Raw genomic sequence first — 22462 nt, 5'->3', positions numbered from 1 at the left:
ACTTTAAAGATATGAAATATGATAATAATCATATCCCATGCCGCTACTCGGGGTATTTCAGCGAGTCTAAGGGCGTTTTCATATTAGGTACGATTGCTTCATACCATGCTCCACCTCTCCTCACCCCTGCTGCTCAGCTTTCACATTAGTAATGTTCCGTACCCGAGTACACTTGCGTAACTACACACTCAAATACAGTAGGTGCCAGTTTGCACGTAGCTGGTTTGTAATCCGCCAATAAACACAAAGAGGAAGAGAATACTTTAGTCTGTTTTTTTTTCCCCCACATTTTTTTTACCCAGAAATGAGACACTTTAGCTGGGGAAAGATGAAGACACTTACGCCATGGAACTTTAAGCCATTTTTTCTACATTTTTACCCAGAAATGAGACTTTTCTTATGCCGTCACATAGCAGTCCACTTCCGTGTACGGTCGTTTTCACACCTGATGCAAACCGTACCCATGTGCACATGAACCGTACTCAAGACCACCTTTTCCAAGGTGATCTGTGCCCAGATACGGCACACAGTGTTCACACAAATCAAACGAACCGGACTTTGGGGTCAAGTGTACTTGGATCCAGGCCCGGGTCCCTGATGTGAAAGCCTCCTAAGTCAAATGAGTGCAGGGAGACCTTGCAGCCAATGAGTCAACGACCCTGAGCACTCACAATTGGCATCCACACCAGCCACACTGGCAAGAAGCATACACTGCAGGACCAAAGTCATGCAGGAAGGTCGTAGTGATTTCTGACCATATATAGCAGCTAGAGAGAGAGAAAGAGAGAGCAAGAGAGAGAGACGGGTGGGGGCCCAGAGAGGCGAGCAGTGCTATCGATCAGTGCCATGGGCCCTGGAATAGAACAGAACAGAACAGCCTGCAGACTGCCAGAGGAGTGGGTGGAATACACTTTGTTCCTTCATGCCACTGGGCTCTAAAGTGCTTCCATTTTCCATTAAGCACCCCACCCCACCCCTCCCTCTGAGACAGCTGCAGCAAAGCAAAAATCTCAATTAAAGCACACCTAATAATGCCTATAGTCGTTCCTGCAGAGAGGAGGGGTTGAGAAGAAATGAACCTTTTTATCTCATTTACCTTTTATTTAAAAGTGGGTGTAGTTTTTTTCCTCCTCTCCCTTTCCTTTAAGCGGAAAGGCAATTAAGTGAAGTCAACTGTGGATTCAAATCTCTTGCATCACAGGAAAAAGGAGAAGATTATGAGGCGAAGGAGAACAGATTTAGCAGGCTGCGTGCATGGCCTTTGATGAATTTCTAGAAATGGTTTAATTCAGCGACTTCCTGCAATTTAGCTCCCAAAGGAGCCACTCAAGGAGGCAGGGAGAAGAGCTTCCTCTGCATCTCCCTTCACCAGAAATACATCCCAGCATGCAACACTGCAGTCACTCCTGAGTGGAGGCCTTTCACGCTGAAAGGAGGAACACAGAAAGGATTTAGTGTGGCTACGCTGGCGCACATACAAACTCTTCATTGAAACATAGACACTCACACACACACACACACACACACACACACACACACACACACACACACACACACACACACACACACACACAGATATCCAATAGCACCCATTCTGACTCATTTTAATTATGAGCTTTTTAGCGAAGCAAGAATCATCTTGGTTTGGTTGGTAAATTTAGGTCATTAGCAAAATGAGTGATGTTTGCAGCTTGGAGGAGCCAGTCATGGCGTGTGACTGTAGACTGTGGACTGTCAGTAGACTGTACAGTTACTTGGAGGTGAGCACAAGGTCAAGGTGTGAGATACTATAGAGGGAGGTTTTAGTGTCAGTATGAATCGATCTCTGAAGTCAAGGCCAGGTGGAGATTTTATGATTAGGTTTATGTCCATTTTATGTACAACAGACATTGAGCTGCTCTTAACCTTATGCCTTAACCATTTCAACTGAAACTTGCTCCTATCTCTCTCCCTCTCTCTCCGTCTCTCTGTCTCCTCCTAGGTTTTCTCCCATCACCATTGACAGCATGACCAGCCTGGTTGGTATGAACATCCCCGGACACACGGGCACCGGTTGGTGCATCTTCGTGTACAACCTGTCCCCCGACTCAGATGAGAGCGTGCTCTGGCAGCTGTTCGGGCCATTCGGTGCTGTCAACAACGTGAAGGTGATCCGCGACTTCAACACCAACAAGTGCAAAGGCTTTGGCTTTGTCACCATGACGAATTACGACGAGGCGGCCATGGCCATCGCCAGTCTCAACGGCTACAGGTTGGGTGACCGCGTCTTGCAAGTCTCCTTCAAGACCAACAAGACACACAAGTCCTGAACTTGAACCGGTACGAATTCCAGTTGCCCCCAACTTTGCCCACTCCGAATCCCCCTCCCCCCAGCCTCCTGCCCACCCTCCCACCCATCCCCCTACCTCTACCTCCTGCCCCCCTTCCCCTGCCCCACACTTTGTCCCTCGCCTCTTTTTTTGTCACAATCCACCACTACCACCGTACTACAGCCATCCAACACAGCAAACTCAACTCCAACCAGAACACAAAGCGACCGTCAGACCATCACGCAATTTGAACTAGAAATGGCTTATATTATAACTTTGGACCTATAAGCCAATGTTGCCTAAGTATTACAAAAATGAAATGATGAATATGTCCATGGGTTTTTTCGGAGTTTCCTGTGACAATTCCAGGCTCCTGTTTGTTGTATATTCTTTCTGTTTGTTGTGGTTGTTCAAACTGATTTTCCTCTTAAGTGTAAACAGTAGCAAATGCCCGTACTCCCTTATTTCAGAGAAGAGAGAGTCCTATTTTTGTTTTCAGTTGAAACCTTTTCTCTGTCCTGATTCAGGATTTGTTTTTTTTTCCTTTTTTAAATCCGGATCCACTGTCGTTAGAATTCTGTACCTCCCCGTCGGTGCAGGGGAGGGGGCTCTTTTTTAAATTGGTGAACCATTCATTCATTTTTAGTGTGTATTAAACTCCCCCTTTATCGATTATAGAAGGGATGTCGCCATCCCACTAACTCTGATGCAGGAAAAAAAAAAAAAAGGATTTCTAACATTGTTTTTGTTTTGTATCGCAAACAAAACATGTCTTTCCTCACAGGGGTTTCAGGGAGATGGGGTGAGGGAGGGGACGGGTTAGCTTTCCTGATGACACATTAAGTAATTTAAGAAAAAAAAAATAACACTGTTGCCAAAGAGAGGATCTCTTTGCTTGGAAAAAAAAACACGTTTAGAAAAAGATAAAAATAAAGAGAAAGAAGATCTATTTTTATAAATGATAATTAAAATAATAATTATTGAAGAATTTTTACAAGAATCTGGATTTGAAAAAAGAGAAAAATATTTTGACTGGCTAACTAGCGGGGGGACGGGGCGGGCGGGAGGGGGCTCCACCTTGTCTTGTTCGTTCTGCCGTGGTACTTTTTAGGATCAAAGGTCGTTTGTTTTTAGCGGAATCCGAAGTCGGTGGTGATTTTGTAGAAGGCGAGTTTTATGAAAAGGGATGCAAACTTAAAGGCAGGTGATCTTGGTAACTTTTCATAGACGTACTAGTGCGTGATTATTCAACAGCGATACCCAAAAGGGAAGGGGAAGGGGTCTTTCCAAGGCCTAACCATCCTTATAGTCCAGAGCCCAAAGCAAGAAGACCCTTTGTCCAGTTGTTTTCCTGTTTGGTCATCAGTCGATATGGGATATCAGTAAATAGATATATACACATCTAGCCACTTAGAGAGCATATGCTACATGATCTGTATCATTTGGTTGGCTCTGCGTTCGTGTACTCACATCGGAGAAGATCTTCCTTTTAGCGATCAACAGTAGGTGCTATACTACATTACTCACATATCTTAAATATCCAACTTTGTTGTTCTATGTGTTGTTTAAAGGAAAAAAGATAATAACTTTGATGTTGGCATTGACTTCAGCTGCTGTTTTATGTTTATTTGTTTATCGTTGGCCCTGAAATCTGGCGAGACGCCGTCTTCGCTGACGAGCCAGATAAACCTTGGGCCGTGTAAGAATCACTTAACGAGTTATTCCTCCTTTTCCTTTTCCTTCTTTCGTTTGGCTTGCTGACTTTTAGGTTCCTTGCTGAGCGTGAAATGTTTGTCAGACTTTAAAAATGATTAGCTAGTTCTGTTAGTCTAGATATTTGTTTCCTTAAAAAGGATCTATGACAACTGTGTCTTTCTTTGCTGTGTACAAATAGATGATATATATAAATAGTCTACATTTGTTTTACAATATCTACTGTACTATCTGAGTTGTCACTGTTCTTTTGTTCGAGCTCGTCTTTTTCATAGGACAACTTATTATGAAGTGGTGGTTCAGTTACTTAGAAAACTTGTGAGGAATCCTGTTCAATTGTTGTCATGTCGCTTGTGGAGAAAAAAAAAAGATTTGGATTAACTTTCAGTTGACGACCGCGGCAAAAAGAAACCGAACAAATGCTTAGAATATAACTGTATCTGTTTGTTTATTTATTTATTTACTTATCTATTTTTTGAGACTTATTTATTTTTGTATTTATTTGTATTTATTCTATATTTATGACGTTATTTATTGATCTGTGTTTTGTGTTTCCTGGTTCTGTTGTGTGTGTATTTGCGTGACTCTGGTTGGGGAAGGGGCCGTTTCTGAGCAGAGGAACAAAGCGACTAGTGGAGAGGCTCATCCAGTAGTCCACTGCACCGACACGACTTTTACCACGTCTGTGCTTTGTACCACTATATCAAAATCACAATATACGAAAAGAAAAAAAAACCTAAAAGTTGAGAAAACTGAAAAAAATGTCCGGAGGGTTGGGGGGACGCTCTTCCCTTATTACTAGAAAACAGTTACTCGCTATGCATAACCTAGTTACTAGTTAAATTTGCTATTGCTTTTTTCTTGTCTTGTTAAAAGGAACTCTTTAGATCTTTTTCAATAAAGTTTAGTCTTAATAGAATGTTATAAACAGTCGTTCTGGTTCAATATAACCTGTGATAAGTTTGTGTAGTTCTAAAAGCCACTCCGTCCACACCCTCCCTCCACTTACTACCGCTTTGTGATGAAACCTTATGCAAAAATGTGGGTCTGAAAGCATAGTTTTCAGTTTTCCAATGCATTTTATAGAACATTCAACTCTTGGAGGCTTGGGCAGATAAATTTTGATGAGCAAACGCCCAATGTTGTTTGAGGGTCATTCATTGCACTGGACTAAATCAGTCAAAGTCACCTAAGAGTCAATGAAGTTATTTTTAAAAAGATTCATCATGTTTTCAAATTACATACCAACAAATATTTAACAAAGAGAAATTGTTACCATTGCACACTAACTGTTATGGCAGTTGTTGCTATATTTAAAAATAGTACTCTGGAGGTATGAAAAGGGATTGTGCCCATTCTATATTTTATATACTCTAATATGATATATATTATATATTTTGAGAGGTAAAAGGTGAGGGAATGGTTCCAGAAGTAAATATACTGAATTGGATTTTTTCTGTTTGTTGTTAAGACATGAAAACATGAGGGAGGTGTGTGGAGAACACTCACACTCAGACGCATGCTCACTCCCACACACACGGTACATCCTCTCCCTCACACACCTCTGTCACCCGATAGGCCGGCTCATTCGCGTCATCTCCGTCATTTATCCAATCGCCATCCTCACCACCGAGTCAGGGCGGGCTCTGACCTCAGGGCTCTGCCCTAACTCACCAAACAACCAATCAACCCACCCGCCGAACCACCAGACCCCTCCATGCTCCCCACAGCTGTCGGGAGTTAGAATTATGCAACGACCCCAGTAGAATGTTGTTCTGGTGTGTGTGTGTGTGTGTGTGTGTGTGTGAACTAATTTCCTACACTGTATGACTTTTAAACTCTTGCGATGTGTGCCTGCATTCCTTTTGGACCCTGTGTGTGCACGAATGTGTGCGTTTGTGAATGAGTGTGCCTGTGATGCACGCACGTTCCTATGGTCCCTTTATGAGAGCGTGCCAGTCTTCACGTTGTTAGTGAGTGTGCATGCATGTAAGGGCAAGTGTGTGTGTGTGCATGCGTGTCTGCGCTGTACTACTGTGTGTGTGTTTGCAGATATCCATATATAATCTGGGTATGTGACTGTCTAATGTACATGTCTGTTTGCATGGGATTGTGTATATCTGTGTGAGTGTGTATGAGAGGAAAAAGAAAAAGCATGTGTGAGCACATAAGGGTGTTTGAAACATTTTTGTTTGAATGCGTATGTATGTCAACATGTTTGGAACATGTGTGTGCGTGTACATGTGCGTGTGTGTGTGTGTGCACGCATGTCAGGGTGTTTGTAACATGGGGCTGCGTCACCTCGCTCTATGCCCAACCCCTATGGCTCACACCACCCCCTGTAGCGCCTTATAGTGGCAGCCTGCCGGTAGGATCAACGCAGCCAGTAGTGGAGGAGGGAAGGTGAACAGAGGAACTAGGCTCTTCTTGTCAGTTTTCAGTTTCCTCCTGAGATGTGTTTGTTTACTATCTGAAAAATCTATAAGCGAAATCTTTAAAGACAAAAAAGACGAAAAAATGTTCACAGGGCCCCGCGACTGAGGCTCTCTCTATTCTCTCCTGCTTATGTTATTACTTAACAATTATCAATGATGATTATTATGATTATTACTGCTATTATTCTTAGTATTCTTATTCTTATTATTAATCCAATTACTGCGATGAATGACTTCATGTTATCCTTGCTAGTTTAGGTCATTTCTGAAACTGGAAACAAAATAAAAATCTTGCTGTAAATGTTTGTTTTTTCTTTTTCATAAAACTGTTGTGTTTGAATTATTTGTACTTTTGAATGTTGGGACAATAAAATGAGGTGTTAAGAGCTTGGCTGTTTCTTGTCATCATTAATGAAGTTTCACAAATTGTACTTGATTATACTGCACACGCACACACATTGGTGGTCACTCGGGGTCGAGTGTGACTCCTCCTAGGTTCTTGTGGGTATCCTTGCAGGAGGACGCCTGCGTGTGACAGCTTTTTACGTGGAGAGGCTGATGCACCTGCAGCCACCTCACGGTCCTTGGCAGGGGGGTGGCCAAAGTCCAATGGCATGGAGAACCAAGACAATAGGGGACCACCCTCTGTTGCAGCCTTCATCCGCCTTCACTGCCATTGTGACCTGGGGACATCTTCCACCAGTTCCGCCGTTGAGGTCTTTGTTGGATCACGCTTCATCTGGAACCTCCCCCTTGACCGGTCCACCTTGGGTGACCCTACCAGGAACCAAGCTGCGGACAGCAAAGCTCTTGGGATCATTAGTACACACAAGCTTCTCCATCACAACAAGGTGGCGATCCAGGAGAAGTACACACACATACGCCTCCTCACACACACACACACACACACACACACACACACACACACACACACACACACACACATTAGATAGATAGATAGATAGATAGATAGATAGATAGATAGATAGATAGATAGATAGATAGATAGATAGATAGATAGATAGATAGATAGAGCCAGTCTTCATAAGAGTATTAGAATCAGAAATACTTCATTCATCCCCATGGGGAATTAGATAACTATTTATTGGATAGTTATTGGATAACAATATATATTGGATAACTATCCAGGACAATCACTCACCACAAAGAAAACGTCTCCAATGTATAATGTGTTACAATTAATTTCGTCATGTAGTCTTTAAACCTCTGTAAATATTGTATTAAAGCTACTACAGGCCCTACAGAGCTACACCAGCAGGCCATAAGACTCGACCCCTCCCGCATCAGTACAGCAGGAATAGCTGGCCACCTCAGTGAGATAATACTGCCCCCTGTGTCTCAGATGCAGTATAAGACATCTCCAAGGAACACTGCCCTGTGCTCACACTAAAAGAAAATGTAAATTACAGAGGGTGGAAAAAAACATTGTACTCTCCCTTTGCTTGTCACCTCCATTTGAAGTGTTTGTGTCTCCGCAGCATCTAAATTGGGGGGGGGGGACCAGTGGATCTGATGTGCTGATGGCAGGAGAAGCAAAACAGCCCCATCGCTATAGCACTGGAGAACATTTGCTCTTCACCATCAGTTAAGTTAAATGGTGAAATAATCCAATGATGTCCAGCGATGTGACCTGACTTCTCAATGCCTTTGTAATCTCTTTAGTAACAGCAGAGAGCACTGGCGAGGTCGTGGAGGAGATTATGGTAGTTAGGATGTGATGTGTCCAGCCAGCCTTGTCTTTTCTCTGCAGCTGTTAGGAACTTAATGAGCCTTTGCTGCCGTCAAGGCTGGGGGGGGGGGGGGTCACAGTGTCCCCTCACCCTGGCCTCCACTCAGGCTGTTAAAGGAACACGTTGACCCAACAAATAGATGAGTTTGAATAAAAAGGACTAATGTTGGAAAAATGGGCTTTCACTGTGGAAGGTATTTCAAAATTGAGGAATTATTAATGGTGTTTTTTATTTGTTCAAAACAAACAAACAAACAAACAACAAGGACACGGTGTCATACTGTAGCTGCAAAGCATAACTATTCTTACAACACCGTGTGTCAAGCGTATGTACACACACACACACACACACACACACACACACACACACACACACACACACACACACACACACACACACACACACACACCTAAAACAGTCCTTAACAGTGGTTGTAGCGTTTTGTTGTGAGCACAACAATGCAGGATCATCCTTGTTAGTCTGTAATTGGAAATAGGTCTAGTATTGACTGCATGTTTTCTATTGAGTAGCTTACACATTATTTACATCGTATCCTGGTTAGACACTTAACACTGACACTGTAAAATATGTTTTTGCAGCAGTTCAACGGAGTTAGCGTTAACTTGTCTGAATCATGTTTTTAGCTAAGCAACAAGCCAGAAAAGCAAACTGAGGCATCAGAAACACCTCAAAACGTTTGCAAAATAATTTATTTGTCCACGCACATGATAGGTAACAGCATGTCTTACAATTTACAATTTCATTTAGCAGATGCATTTATCCAAAGGGACATACATCTGAGAGCCGAGAATGCATAAAAGCAGTAGTGCTTTAGTGCATTGCATCTAAAAAAATCTCTGGAACAAAACAGCGAATGTAACTCAGGTGAGGGAAACGACTGTTCAAATGGACCTGTGCCTGTTCTTGATTCCATAACTCACCACGTCCTATCGCCACATGCCACCATATGGTTTCTGCTTCTGTTTCTATATAAACCTCCTCTCGTCTCGACGTGTGAGAGCTGATCACACTCACTCTGCAGTGAGAATGTCAGCATCCTGCTGCCGTGGTGTAAACGTGGCTCTGCCAACTGGCAAGCGAGGGCTTTGCTGTTGGGTGGGGGTATGTGGGGTGTATGGGCGTTGGGGCTAGGGTTGGGCATCGTTTGGATTGTAATGATTCCGATTCCGCTTTTTCGGTTCTTAACGATTCTCGATTCCGGTTCTTTGAGAGGCGGGGTCAAAACAGGTCACGTGCTTATTTCACAGAAGAAATTTGTATTTAAAAAAAATTATACAAGCCATTCTGTTTTAAGAACGGATCATTCATGTTCTTATATTTACATTTACAACAACCTGTCTTCATACATGAAGATGAAGAAATAAAGACACAGTCACACCCTGGTCCGGACTACCAAACTCCTTAAATTAGAAACCGATCTTGTTTAGAAAAAATGAGTGTATCTGCCTTCTCAGGCTGTATACGTGAGCATTCGGCACAGAAGAAGAAGAAAAACACGTGTCAGTATTTGCATACAGTTTATACCAATTCGCTCGTGTATAAGTTGTTTGCTGTGTCGCTGTTGCGAATAAGACAAACGTTATTAATTTCCCCTTACACGAATGCGACGAGGTGCAGCTTGCTGTTTGCTCAGGGCTGACTGAAGAGGACGACGAGGCGTAACGTGTCAGACACGGTACACTGGTTGATCTGTACACCGTGTAGGCGAAGGTGTTGGGCCGTATTTGTTGTGCACCCTCCCTTGCACGAAATAATTTCGCCACAGGCATTGCACTGTGCCAACCCTTCAAGCCAAACTTTTGACCGCCGCTTGCTCTGGTCCATGATGGTGCACATTTAACTTGCGGATGCGGAAACTACGGAAGCTGCATGCCGCCACCACGGCCACCGAAACTAACTTTAGCTATAACTTTAGCTATAACTTTAACTAAATTTATTTAGGAACCGATAGACAGAATCGAAATTGGAATTTCTTAATGATTCCTTTGGAATCGGAATTTTGGATCGGTTATCGATGTCCAACCCTAGTTGGGGCATATTACTGGATAAAGACCTACTTTCATTTAATGAGTTTATGTTGTCAGGGACAGGGAGCTCTATGTACTTACCCCCTGGCTTTCCTTTGCATACACTGTCGTCATCATCATCATTATCATCATCATCGGCGGTCACTCAGGTTCGAGTGTGACCGTCCTCCCACTGGGTCCCTCTGGGTCTTCAGGTGAGCGTAGAGGCTGATCCTGGTGCCGCGTAATGGGAGGACACCTGCCCTGCACCTGACAGCTTTTAACGTGGAGTGGCTGATGCACCTGCAGCCACCACACATTCCTTGGCAGGGGGTGGCCAGAGTCCAATGGCATGGAGAGCCAAAATGATTGGGGACCACCCTCCGTTGCACCCTTCATCCGCCTTCACTGCCGTTGTGACCTAAAGACATCTTCCGCCAGTTCCCCGGTTGAGGTCTTTGTTGGATCGTGCTTCGTCTGGAACCTCCCCCTTGCCCTGTCCACCTCAGGTGACCCTACCAGGAGCCAAGCTCTGGACGGCATAGCTCTTGGTATCATTAGTACACACAAGCTTCTCCACCACAGCAAGGTGATGATCCAGGAGAAGTGCATACACTGTCACATTGATTTGACACCCCTATGCATTCCTGTAGGCACCTTGGGAGGTTTTTGCTGCAAACTCACAAAGTATTAATTAACTCAAATTAATATCAACTTCAAAGTTAGTATCAGTGAGCTTCAGTAGAGGTTCACACCATTAAATTTACTGCCAAAGACTAACATTGGATTCTGACTTAGTATTGCCATTCAAAAGACTGATAATTTAAGTCAGTGTTAACAAGTACATTTGATGTCCACCTTTTTGTGTGATTAGCACACAAAAAAACTTTCTTGCTGAAAATGAATTTCCCAGAAGAGATAAACTAGTGTGGAATAGTTTCCTCTGCTACAGCTAGCTGCACTGCTGCAACGGTGCACATGAGCAGGCATTCCTGGATCACACAGTTAAATCCAAACTGCCTTCTTTTTTTTTTCTCCTCAACTCCTCCACTTGTCACCATTTTCCCCTGTTTTCCCACAATGTTTTCTTCACCTCCTTGCCATCACCTCCTGAAACAGTTGCATATGTGACAGTGTTCTGTCTGGTCTGTCTGTACACTCCCAAAACTGGAGAGATCTTTCTCACTTTTAAAAAGTCAGGATAATGGCTTCCCCTCTATTCACTATTCCCCCACTTGGCAAGTTCCTCCTTCGAACTCCTCAAGTTTTAGTTCAAGTTTTATTCATCACCAAATAAGTCAGAGGAGTTTGACTGGATGCGATGCTCCCATCAAAACCACACAGACCGTGACACAGCATTCTTCTTGAGTGCTCAGCAACTCCAGGGTTTAAACTTGGAAGGAAAGCCTCTTCTGAGGTTGTCTAAGATTTTACTAACACTGTCAAACTGTCCCTGGGTAAGGTGCCAGCCCTCAAAACTGCTCCAAGGGGAACTATGCTGCAGGTGACCCTGCACTCTGAACTCCTTGTACTGATGCATGTGACTTGCTTTGTGTATGTGTGTCACTTAAATACAAAAAAAAACATGTGTTCAAGTAGCATATGTACACTGGCAATCATGGAATAGTGATGTTTCTTCTCGCTTTGTTGTTCTGCTGCTCAGAGAGGCTCCATCATAGATCACAGAAACAGCATCTCCAGCTTTCTGCTCCGATCCTCTCTCCATGCCCCTCCCACCAAGCGGTACCAGCTCACCACAGGCCGCTGCTGTAATGTTGCTAAAACACATTCTAGTGGTTGGGATGACTGTGATACTGGCTGTCCCAGCATCCTTTCATATGAAGGCTGTGATTTTGGCAACAATAGTAGTTGTGACAGTGACAGAGGCTGTTAGAGCTTAGATGATTGCGAAAATGACAGGGGGTTTGTAATCAGTGATAATGATTGGCAGCAACAAATGCAAAGGTATTGTTTGTGGGCAAGCTTATTCACTTCTGGCAAATGCTATGTTGTTATTTACAGTGATGATGATCAGGATAATTGTGGCAACAATGGTGGAGGCTGCTATGATTAGGTGATCACACTTCAGCTATTTTTTTTTAAGCAATAGAAAGCAGCATGGATGGTGATTGGGAAACAGGACAAAATGACTCCTGATGGCAGGTAAATTACTGTAAAGTAGCCAGTGGACTAAAAAAGGCTTTATGAGACAGAGCAGCTGGGTTAGGATTACTGTATTGGATTACAATATCTGATGGTCTTTTTTTCTCGCTGAATCTGGCATGTGTGACATGGCCTTCACATTCAGAATGACATTTACATGACTAGTTTTGACTGTCTCGTTGCTGTTTGAGTGGCTCCGCCTGGATATGGAGGTTTTTGGCATCTGGCTTTGGGTGCTGCAGAGCAAAGCAAGGTTGCGTTGAATGTGGCGAGGACACTGATGGCTGTGATGATGATGGTCGCTGTGGCAGCGAGAGCAGTGTTGGCTAGCTGAAGCGGAAGGCACCAGATCCCCTCCCCATTTTTTCAGAGACACATCGCAAACCCTCTCTGTGTTCAGCCCGAGGCAGCAAACTCTGGTAATACCCTAAACACTGGCACCGGTCACATCACGTATTGTTTCCATGACGTTTTCCAAATTCCCCTCTGTCGCCCTGATTGTCCATCTGTCTCTTTGTGGATATTTATGATTCAGCCTCTCTCGCTCCCTGTCCATCTTTTTAAGAATCACACTGGCTGCTGACTGTTCAGTTTTCTCATCATTATCATTTTTAATTTGATCTCCAAGGTACTAGAAAGCAGTCCACACACGCAAATGTGTGTGTGTGTGTGTGTGTGTGTGTGTGTGTGTGTGTGTGTGTGTGTGTGTGTGTGTGTGTGTGTGTGCGCGCGTGTGTAAGCGTATGTCTGTGTTTTCCCATATGTCTATGAGAGTGAATGCATCCCTGCCTGAGTGTGTGTGTGTGTGTGTGTGTGTGTGTGTGTGTGTGTCTGTTGTGGGTGAATTGGCCTCCAAAAACCCAGCACCCAACCATCTGTCCACCAAGGGGCTTCCATGTTCCAAAGCCAATCATCTTGTTCCAACAGCTTCCAAAATCCTCGCTCTGCTTTCCAACAAGGGGCCAGGACAGAAGACCACGCCAGCTACACATTCACACACAGACAATGACAAAGTCTATGACATTCTCCTATCGACACATTGCACACACACACACATACACACACGCATGTGCGCACGTACACACATATGCATACACACACGCACACACACAAACAATCACTTGCTGCACACATATAGAGACAAAGAAGCCCTATCATCAAAAGAGAATATGGCCCTCTCTCTCTTTGGAAGCACCTGACAAGTTGCAGAAGGTAGCTGCTTTAGCAGCTGAGTGGTTTTAATACTTCAACTAGTTATTAAAATGACTTGGGCCTGAAGTTCACTGGGTAAGAACAAGCACCGTCAATGTTGCATTGGAATATAAATTAACTTCCAGGATGAGTTGTGTTCATGTGCGACTTGAACAGAAACATGGAGTTTAACATGCGTACACCCAGCAACACACATACGGTATGAGCACACACAGGTTCACATGCACAGCTCGTTACTCGATGACTGTTTTGCTGTCTTTTTGTGTTACTACTCCTTTCCAGATCAGCCGTCTTGGGCCTTGTCAGGAATAGTGCAGCAGCCCAGAGCAACGAACGAGATACCAACATCTGAACACAGGAACATGTATGGTGTGACCTAACATATGCAGATATGGATGTCTGCCGGGGACCCCCTGCTGCGTGTGACCCCTGGCGACCTCAAAGAGGGGCCCAAAAACACATTTGATCAAACACTCCAGGTACCATCTCAAACCAATTTAAAATGAATAGGTAGGTCCCTCAGAGTACAGAATGGCCCCTGCCAGACAAATATTCTGCTGCAAAGGGCCCGGCAGATGCCTCTAATGTTATCCCTATGTCCATTACTTTAATGCTTGCATATTGTTCTTCCTACATTTCTATCTAGAACCAGAACCGCTCCACGTAAGAACTTCGTTCAAACTTTGTCGCTGTCACAGCCTCTCGCCCTTGACATCAAAGCGATCGCCCTTGACACCTGCTACACCAGCTGACACCTGCTACACCAGCTGACACCTGCTGACCCCCCCCCTTCACCCCGGCACGCCAGCTGGCCACCAAGCAATCGCCCTCACCCTTTAAAAGGCCTCCACTATGGACCAGTCTTTGCTGGAACGTCGCCATTCATGGACTAAACTTTTGGCTTTAATTGACTCTGGAGCTGATGAAAGCTTTTTGGATGCAAGTGTTGTGAAGCAGTTAGGTCTTGCCACTGTGACCAGCCTCTTGAAGCTAATGCCCTGGATGGACGTCTCCTGGCCCGGATAACCTCTAAGACCAAGCCTGTGCGCCTCCTGTTGTTGGGAAACCATCAAGAGGAGCTAAGTTTTTTCGTTATCAGTTCTCCATTTGTTCCCATTATACTTGGTCATCCCTGGCTGGTTAAGCATAGTCCCCATATTGATTGGTCATTGGCCAGAATTTCAAGTTGGAGTCCCGTCTGTCATGCCATATGCCTCCAGTCTGCTCTGCCTCAGTCTGTCCCCAGTCAGGTGTCAAGCTCTGCGACCTCTGACCTGTCACTGGTGCCTCCAGAGTACCATGACCTCCAAGCCGTGTTCAACAAGCAGCAAGCTCTCTCCCTGCCTCCTCATCGCCCCTATGATTGTGCTATTGACCTGCTGCCGGGCGCTCCCCTCCCCAGCAGTCGTCTATATAGCCTCTCCAAGCCTGAGCGGGAGTCCATGGAGAGGTACATCAAGGACTCCTTGGCGGCTGGTCTTATTCGCCCGTCATCGTCACCCCTTGGTGCGGGGTTCTTCTTTGTGGCCAAGAAGGACAAAACCCTCCGGCCGTGTATTGACTATAGAGGCCTCAATAACATCACAGTCAAGAATAAGTACCCTCTGCCCCTCATGACTTCTGCTTTTGATTCTCTCCAGGGAGCCACAGTGTTCACTAAACTAGACCTCCGCAATGCTTACCACCTGGTCCGGGTTCGAGACGGAGATGAATGGAAGACTGCCTTCAACACCCCCCTGGGGCATTTTGAATATCTGGTGATACCATTTGGTCTCACTAATGCCCCAGCTGTCTTCCAGAGTCTGGTCAATGACGTCCTACGTGACATGTTGGATCGTTTCGTTTTTGTTTACCTGGATGATATCCTGATTTTTTCCAGAGACCTGTCAGAGCATGTCATGCACGTCCGCCAAGTCCTTCAACGGCTACCGGAGAACCGCCTTTTCGTAAAAGCAGAGAAGTGCGAATTCCATGCCCCTTCAGTCACCTTCCTGGGCTACATCGTGGCCGATGGGCAGGTGAGAATGGACCCCGCCAAGGTCGGAGCGGTTTTTGAGTGGCCAAGCCCGACGAGCCGTAAGCAGCTTCAGAGGTTCCTCGGTTTTGCCAACTTCTACAGACGGTTCATCCGCAATTACAGCCGTGTTGCGGCCCCACTAACCACTCTTACCTCCACCTCCAGACAATTCCTGTGGACCCCTGTAGCAGAGGCAGCTTTCCAAGCCCTCAAGCACCGCTTCACCACAGCTCCTATCCTCATCCAGCCAGACCCAACCAAACAGTTCGTTGTAGAAGTGGACGCCTCTGAGATTGGGGTGGAGGCGGTCCTTTCTCAGTGCTCCAGTGAGGATGGCAAGACACACCCCTGTGCCTTCCTGTCTCGCCGTCTCTCCCCAGCTGAAAGGAACTATGATGTGGGGAATCGTGAGCTCCTGGCGGTGAAATTGGCACTGGAGGAATGGCGACATTTTCTGGAGGGGTCTGAGCTTCCTTTTATAGTGTGGACTGACCATAAGAACCTGGAATACATCCAGTCAGCAAAGCAGCTCACCGCGCGCCAAGCCGGGTGGGCGCTCTTTTTTGGTCGTTGTAATTTTTCTTTGACGTACAGACCTGGCTCCAGGAATGCCAAGCCCGATGCTCTGTCTCGTGTGCATGGGGAGGAGTCTGAGCCCAAGCTCCAACCTGACACCATTGTTCCCTCTACCTGTGTGGTTGCAGCTGCGGCTGTCACCTGGAACATTGAAAGGGAGGTCATGGCAGCACAACAGACTCAGCCTGATCCAGGTAACGGTCCCCATGGGCGCTTGTTTGTTCCAGACGCTGTTAAATCTAGTGTGTTGCAGTGGGCTCACTATTCCAAACTTACCTGCCATCCTGGAGTAACCCGTACCCTAGCCTTCCTCTGTAGGCGGTTATGGTGGCCTTCCATGACGGAGGATACAGGGTCTTTTGTTTCTGCCTGTCCTGTTTGTGCCCAGAATAAGCCCTCCACTCGGGCCAGTGCCGGTCTGCTGCGCCCCCTGCCTGTTCCACACCGTCCCTGGTCGCATCTGTCCTTGGATTTCGTCTCTGGTCTGCCCGCCTCCAACGGTAACACCGTTGTACTGACTGTTGTTGATTGCTTCGGTAAATTTGTTCATTTTTTTGCCCTTGTCTAAACTGCCTTCGGCTCGAGAGACTGCGGATCTGCTGGTCAGGGAGGTTTTCCGGGTCCACGGTCTTCCCAGTGATATAGTGTCTGACCGTGGCCCCCAGTTCACTTCTGCTGTCTGGAAGGCTTTCTGCTCTGCCATCGGTGCCACCGTCAGCCTGTCATCGGGGTTCCATCCTCAGACCAACGGCCAGGCCGAGAGGGCCAACCAGGCGTTGGCGACTGTTCTACGCTGTCTGGTGTCTGTCAACCCATCCTCTTGGTCCTCACAATTTCCCTGGGTAGAATATGCCCATAACACCTTGCCATCGTCTGCTACTGAGTTGTCCCCTTTTCAATGCCTTTATGGCTATCAGCCTCCCCTTTTTCCTTCTCAAGAGGTAGACATTCCGGTTCCGTCTGTCCAGGCCCATGTCCATCGGTGCTTGTTGGACCTGGCTGCGAGCCTGTGCTGCACTGCTCAGGGCCTCCGGCCATTACCAGCGCTTGGCGGATCGTCATCGCACCCCTGCTCCGGACTACTCCCCCGGTGACCAGGTATGGCTCTCTACCAAGGATCTACCCTTGAAATCGGACGCTAAAAAACTGTCCCCCAGGTATATTGGTCCCTTTCCCATTGTCAAAGTAATTAACCCCTCTGTGGTCCATCTGAAGCTGCCCCATACTCTCCGGGTTCACCCTTCCTTCCATGTGTCCTGCCTCAAACCTGTCTCTACCAGCCCTCTAGTTCCTCCGGCCCCCCCGCCCCCACCTCCTCGTATGATCAACGATCATCCGGCTTACACCGTTCGTCGTCTCCTGGACTCTCGTCGCCGCGGTCGCGACCTGCAGTATCTCGTGGACTGGGAGGGATATGGCCCGGAGGAGAGGTGTTGGGTCCCTCGTCGGCTTGTCCTGGGCGCGAACCTCATCCGGGACTTCCACAGGACGCACCCTGACGGGCCTGGTAGGTCGCTCGGTGGCGCCCCTCGGAGGGGGGGTACTGTCACAGCCTCTCGCCCTTGACATCAAAGTGATCGCCCTTGACACCTGCTACACCAGCTGACACCTGCTACAGCAGCTGACACCTGCTGACCCCCCCTTCACCCCGGCATGCCAGCTGGCCATCAAGCAATCGCCCTCCCCCTTAAAAGGCCTCCACTATGGACCAGTCTTCGCTGGAACGTCGCCATTCATGGACTTCTGCCTGCCTGCCTACCTGCCACTGAGCCAACTCCTGCTCTACCCCCGAGATCGGGCACTTCAATAAAGACTTGATTCTTCCCTTACCTGGTTGCCCCGTCTGCTTTTGGGTTCTTTCTTGACACATGACAGTCGCGTAGGTCTTGAGCAGGGGGGTCCCCGGCAGGGGGTCCCCGGCAGACATCCATATCTGCATAGGTTAGGTCACGCCATAAATGTTCCTGTGTCCAGATGTTGGTACCTCGTTCGTTTGATCAGAATGCTCTGGGCTGCCGGTCTATAGTGGCTTCTTCCACATGAGTTCACGTTCGCACATTTGTGTGCTCTCAACAGGCATAGTTTGTACAATATTCTAGTGTGCCTCATGGTCGCTTGGTGAAGTGCAGCCATACTGTAATTCCACAGATGATTTTGCTGCTTGAGATTCATCAACAAAAAAAAACAGATTTAGAGACACCATGCTAATGCTGTCATTCATTTCCAGGCTACTGACATGGATGGTGACAACCCCACAGGCAACATCCATAAACCGGATGCATCTAATCAAGTATGCATAAATCTTTTCTTTTTCCCCCCCTCCCAATTTAGTGGCCAATCGATCCCTATTTTTTAGTTTAAACACCCACCCTCGTGCTGCATGCGTTCGCCAACTTCATCTCTCCGGCCGGCAGTCTCGAAGGAGACGCCTCCCCACTTTCGTGACAAGGCGAATCCAGGCCGAACCACTGCTTTTTCCGACACACCCAGAGACGCATTCATATGACGAAACCAAACCGACTCCGCCCCCCTCCCGAAGACAGCGTTGCCAATTATTGCTGCTTCATCGAATCCGGCCATAGTCGGATCTGACGAGACCGGGGCGCGAACCCCGGTCCCCAGTGGGCAACTGCATCGACACAAAGCCATGCATAAATCACTTTTCAAGTGAACTTAATTGATTTCATTTAACATTCAGCTAGGAAAAGGCTTTAACATATTGTAGCGAATTCGGGGGCAGTCTGGAAGACCATCGCCACAGCCGGGACGCGAACCCGTATCTCCCACTCCGCAAGCGACAACGTTAACAAGTCGACTAAAGGGTGCGTTCGTTAGTCAATAACCAACGTGTCTACTTATCCATGCACGTTACACTACCCCCCCCTCACGGTCTCACCATCCCACTTCTGACACCAACGTAGCGAATTCGGGGGGCAGTCCGGAAACCGCCACATCCGGGACGCAAACCCGTGTTTTCCGCTCCGCAAGCGACAACGTTAACCAGTCGCCTAAAGGGTCCGACCCGTTAGTCAAGGACCAACGTGTCTACTTATCCATGCACGTTACAATATGTTGTTTTGCTATATCTTGGCACAACTATTACCCATGGAATTGATGTCAGCGTTTTTAACAATGACTGTCATGTAGCATCTATTAATCCAATACCCAACATTAACCATTTATCCACCCTAGACATACTGTGTAGTTTTAAAATGAAATCCACCAATAAAAGCTGATGCATGGAAAGCTTTGTTATGTCTATGTGTAACCACTATCATATTACAATGGTTCATTTACATTTATGGGTACTTGTGCCTAATTCGGTACTGTCATTTTAAGAGACCGTGATCCTACGTCAGGCTTGCTGGGCGGTACTCTTCTGCATTACATTCTATGCGAGCTGGCAGATCACCAGTCGTTACCGTGATTGCAAGCTTGAACATTTTTATATTAGGTAAGCATGTGTAAACCTATCAGTACCATGTGTAACATATTTTGTGCTGAATATCTTAATTACCCCGAAAAGTAAAAGTTTAAATGTCGTGGTTCATAAATATATTTGCAACGTTGATGTGACTAGCCTATGGTTACTAGCCTTCACCACACTATGTGTAGCTAGCGTTAGCCACAACATGTGAATGTAATTCTTTGCTATACTATGGTTTTAATATCTTCTAGAGGTTGATGTATTTTGGAAATGTTTACAAATGTTCACATTAGGTTTGTTTTGTTTTGTTTTGTTCTGTGAGTATAAAATATTGTAGGTGGTAATTTTCTTAATGTTAATTTCAATCGTAGTATGTATTTTGCAATAGCAGTTAAACTTGTACTCTTCTGCATTACATTCTATGCGAGCTGGCAGGTCACCAGTCGTTACCTTGATTGCAAGCCTGAACATTTTTATTTCTTATATTAGCGAACTGGTGTTTGGACACGGCCCACAACCTAGCCATCAAGGTTGCGTCTTCCCGCTATTCCACTTTGGGACCGGATGTAGTCAGCAGATTCATCCGTCCTAAATCGGCCATCATTGACTGCGTAGCGCCTCCTGTTGGCGAACTCGACGAACTGTGAGCCAGGAAACACTTCACGGATTTATTCAAGACTGTTCCAGCAGCCATTCACTTCCTGGATTTATTCAAGTAAAACTTCCAGTTAAGGGCCCCAACGAGATATCTCCTTTTGTTTATTATTTTGTTTATTTGGGTGTTGTGCACAACAGGGGTATTGCAGTGCTTCAACTTATCATGTATAATTCATACTTGTATTTTGCATATATTTTTTTTTTTATTATTTGCGAGCCATCATATGAATATTGGTACATACTGTTATTCCCTATCTACATCTATCTAAAGTGTAATTCCATGCAACTCTACTTACCTTGTGCCTCGTCCAGATCATTCACACACAGTCAACTCATACTATACCTGACCTTGAGGTAAAATTACATCCTTATTAAATAAAGAAGGGTTACATATGTCACATAATAGTTTCATTTTATTTCAGGCAGAAACCACTTGTGAAGCAGGTGATCAGGTGTGCATCATTTGTAAGTCAAGGGAAGATGACCAACTGAAAATATTTATGGATATGTCACAGGGTACATTCAAGACGGCAGCACACTGTAGACTTTTACTGAAGTCAGACTGCTACAGAGATATAACTACAGAAGTCAATCTGAAGCAAGAAATGGGCAATGCAATGTACCATTCTAAATGCTACAGAAATTTTACTACTGTGAAAAGGCAATCTACAGATTCACAAAACAACCATCCTTCAAAGACACCAAAGACAAGGCACACAATTTCCATGCCACCTTCCGATGCAAAGGGTTTATTGAGGGGATCCTGTATCTTTTGTCCTGTACAGCGGAAGACCAGCAACAGGAACGTGGAGCCATTGTCAGAATGTCTTACTAAAGATGGATGTGATTCCATAATTGGTGCTGCTCCAAGAAGTAGCAATGAGCAGATAAAGGCTCTAGTGACCAGTGGAGTTGACCTTATAGCAAAGGAGGCCCAATACCACAAATCTTGCCGTCGTGAATTCTTCAAAGTTCAATCTGTACCAAAGACTGCAGACATGTCCAATGCACACCTACATGCAACCACCTTTGAAGCAATATCAGATCTAATCGAAATGGAGATTGTTGGAAACGGGAAAGCAATGCTTTCCACGTCGATTCTAGAATTATACAGGTATAAATTTCTGAGTGCAGGAGGGGCAACAGAAAATATTGATAATTACACGGTGCAGACTTTCATGAAAAAGATCAAGGACAAATTCAGAGAGAAAATCTCAATGATGCATTCCTACGAATCGGTGGATTTTGTGTCCCCAACGCTTAACATTCAGAAAAATGCCTAAACATGTTTAAAAAAACTATGTGTATTATGCATTATTTTATCAATCAAGGTGTCCTCTTTATTGTATTTATTGAAATTTGAAGTTGGCTGATATAAAAAATTTACAAAAACTGCATAGAACACTGAGAGACACCCGATTTTCGCCTGTCCCCTGTCTACACTAAACTTTAGTATGAAATATAGTCTATATAATAATTTATAAAAGTATGTATTTTTCATTTATTGTGTAGCCCCACTTGTAATTTAGACATTACATACATTTTCCTCTCAAAAAAGTATTCAACATTAGTTTAAAAATACACTTTTAGGTCCGTCCCCAGGTTTTCCCTCAGTCCTGTTATCCTTATACATAAACCCCCCTTAAAATGTTGGAACATTCCACAAGTGACATCATCAACAGGATATTGCATCATCTCAGTCCCCTGAAAGAAGTGGCAAAACCCAAAGTAAGTTCTCTCACTCTGTCTTTTGTATTTTTAATAATATTGTAAGAATGACAGGCAACGTAAATCATAACCTTATGTCCTGTTACCAAAAGTATTTCTTGTGCTCTAATGATATTTTTTTTATTATTTGAGGGTTTTTTTTTATCACTTGAAGGTCCTTGAAGTCCACATGGTGCTAGCATGGTTTTTCATGTGTTAGCTTTGGCTGCGTAGAACCCAGCCACTGAGGATGCACAAGCCAGTACATCCTTAGTGCTGGTCCCAAGCCCGGACAAATGGGGAGGGTTGTGTCAGGAAGGGCATCCGGCGTAAAATCTTTGCCAAATCAAATATGAGGATCATAAATAAGAGTTACATACCGGATCGGTCGAGGCCCGGGTTACCAACGACCGCCACCGGTACTGTTAACCGGCAGGGTGTCGGTGGAAACTATGCTACTGTTGGGCA

At 45.4% G+C, this 22462-nt stretch overlaps 1 protein-coding gene across 6 annotated transcripts in view; it reads left to right on the top strand.

The window, feature by feature from the left end:
* Window positions 1-2309, top strand: part of elavl4 (ELAV like neuron-specific RNA binding protein 4) — a 111669-nt gene extending 109360 nt beyond the window's left edge. For 4 of the 6 annotated variants that reach the window (XM_056275982.1, XM_056275984.1, XM_056275986.1 and 1 more), the window contains one exon: window positions 1982-2309. In XM_056275982.1, the coding sequence (XP_056131957.1) occupies window positions 1982-2309 (328 nt within the window). Of the gene's footprint in view, window positions 1-198; window positions 202-1972 lie in introns of all 6 variants that reach the window. The other 2 variants (XM_056275987.1, XM_056275985.1) reach the window with 2 other exon arrangements.
* The last annotated feature ends 20153 nt before the right edge of the window (window positions 2310-22462 follow it).

This window comes from Lampris incognitus, chromosome 3 (genome assembly GCF_029633865.1).
Source record: "Lampris incognitus isolate fLamInc1 chromosome 3, fLamInc1.hap2, whole genome shotgun sequence".
NCBI lineage: Eukaryota > Metazoa > Chordata > Actinopteri > Lampriformes > Lampridae > Lampris > Lampris incognitus.
The sequence above is the reverse complement of the archived record's forward strand: the minus strand, read 5'-3'. Positions and strand labels throughout refer to the sequence as shown.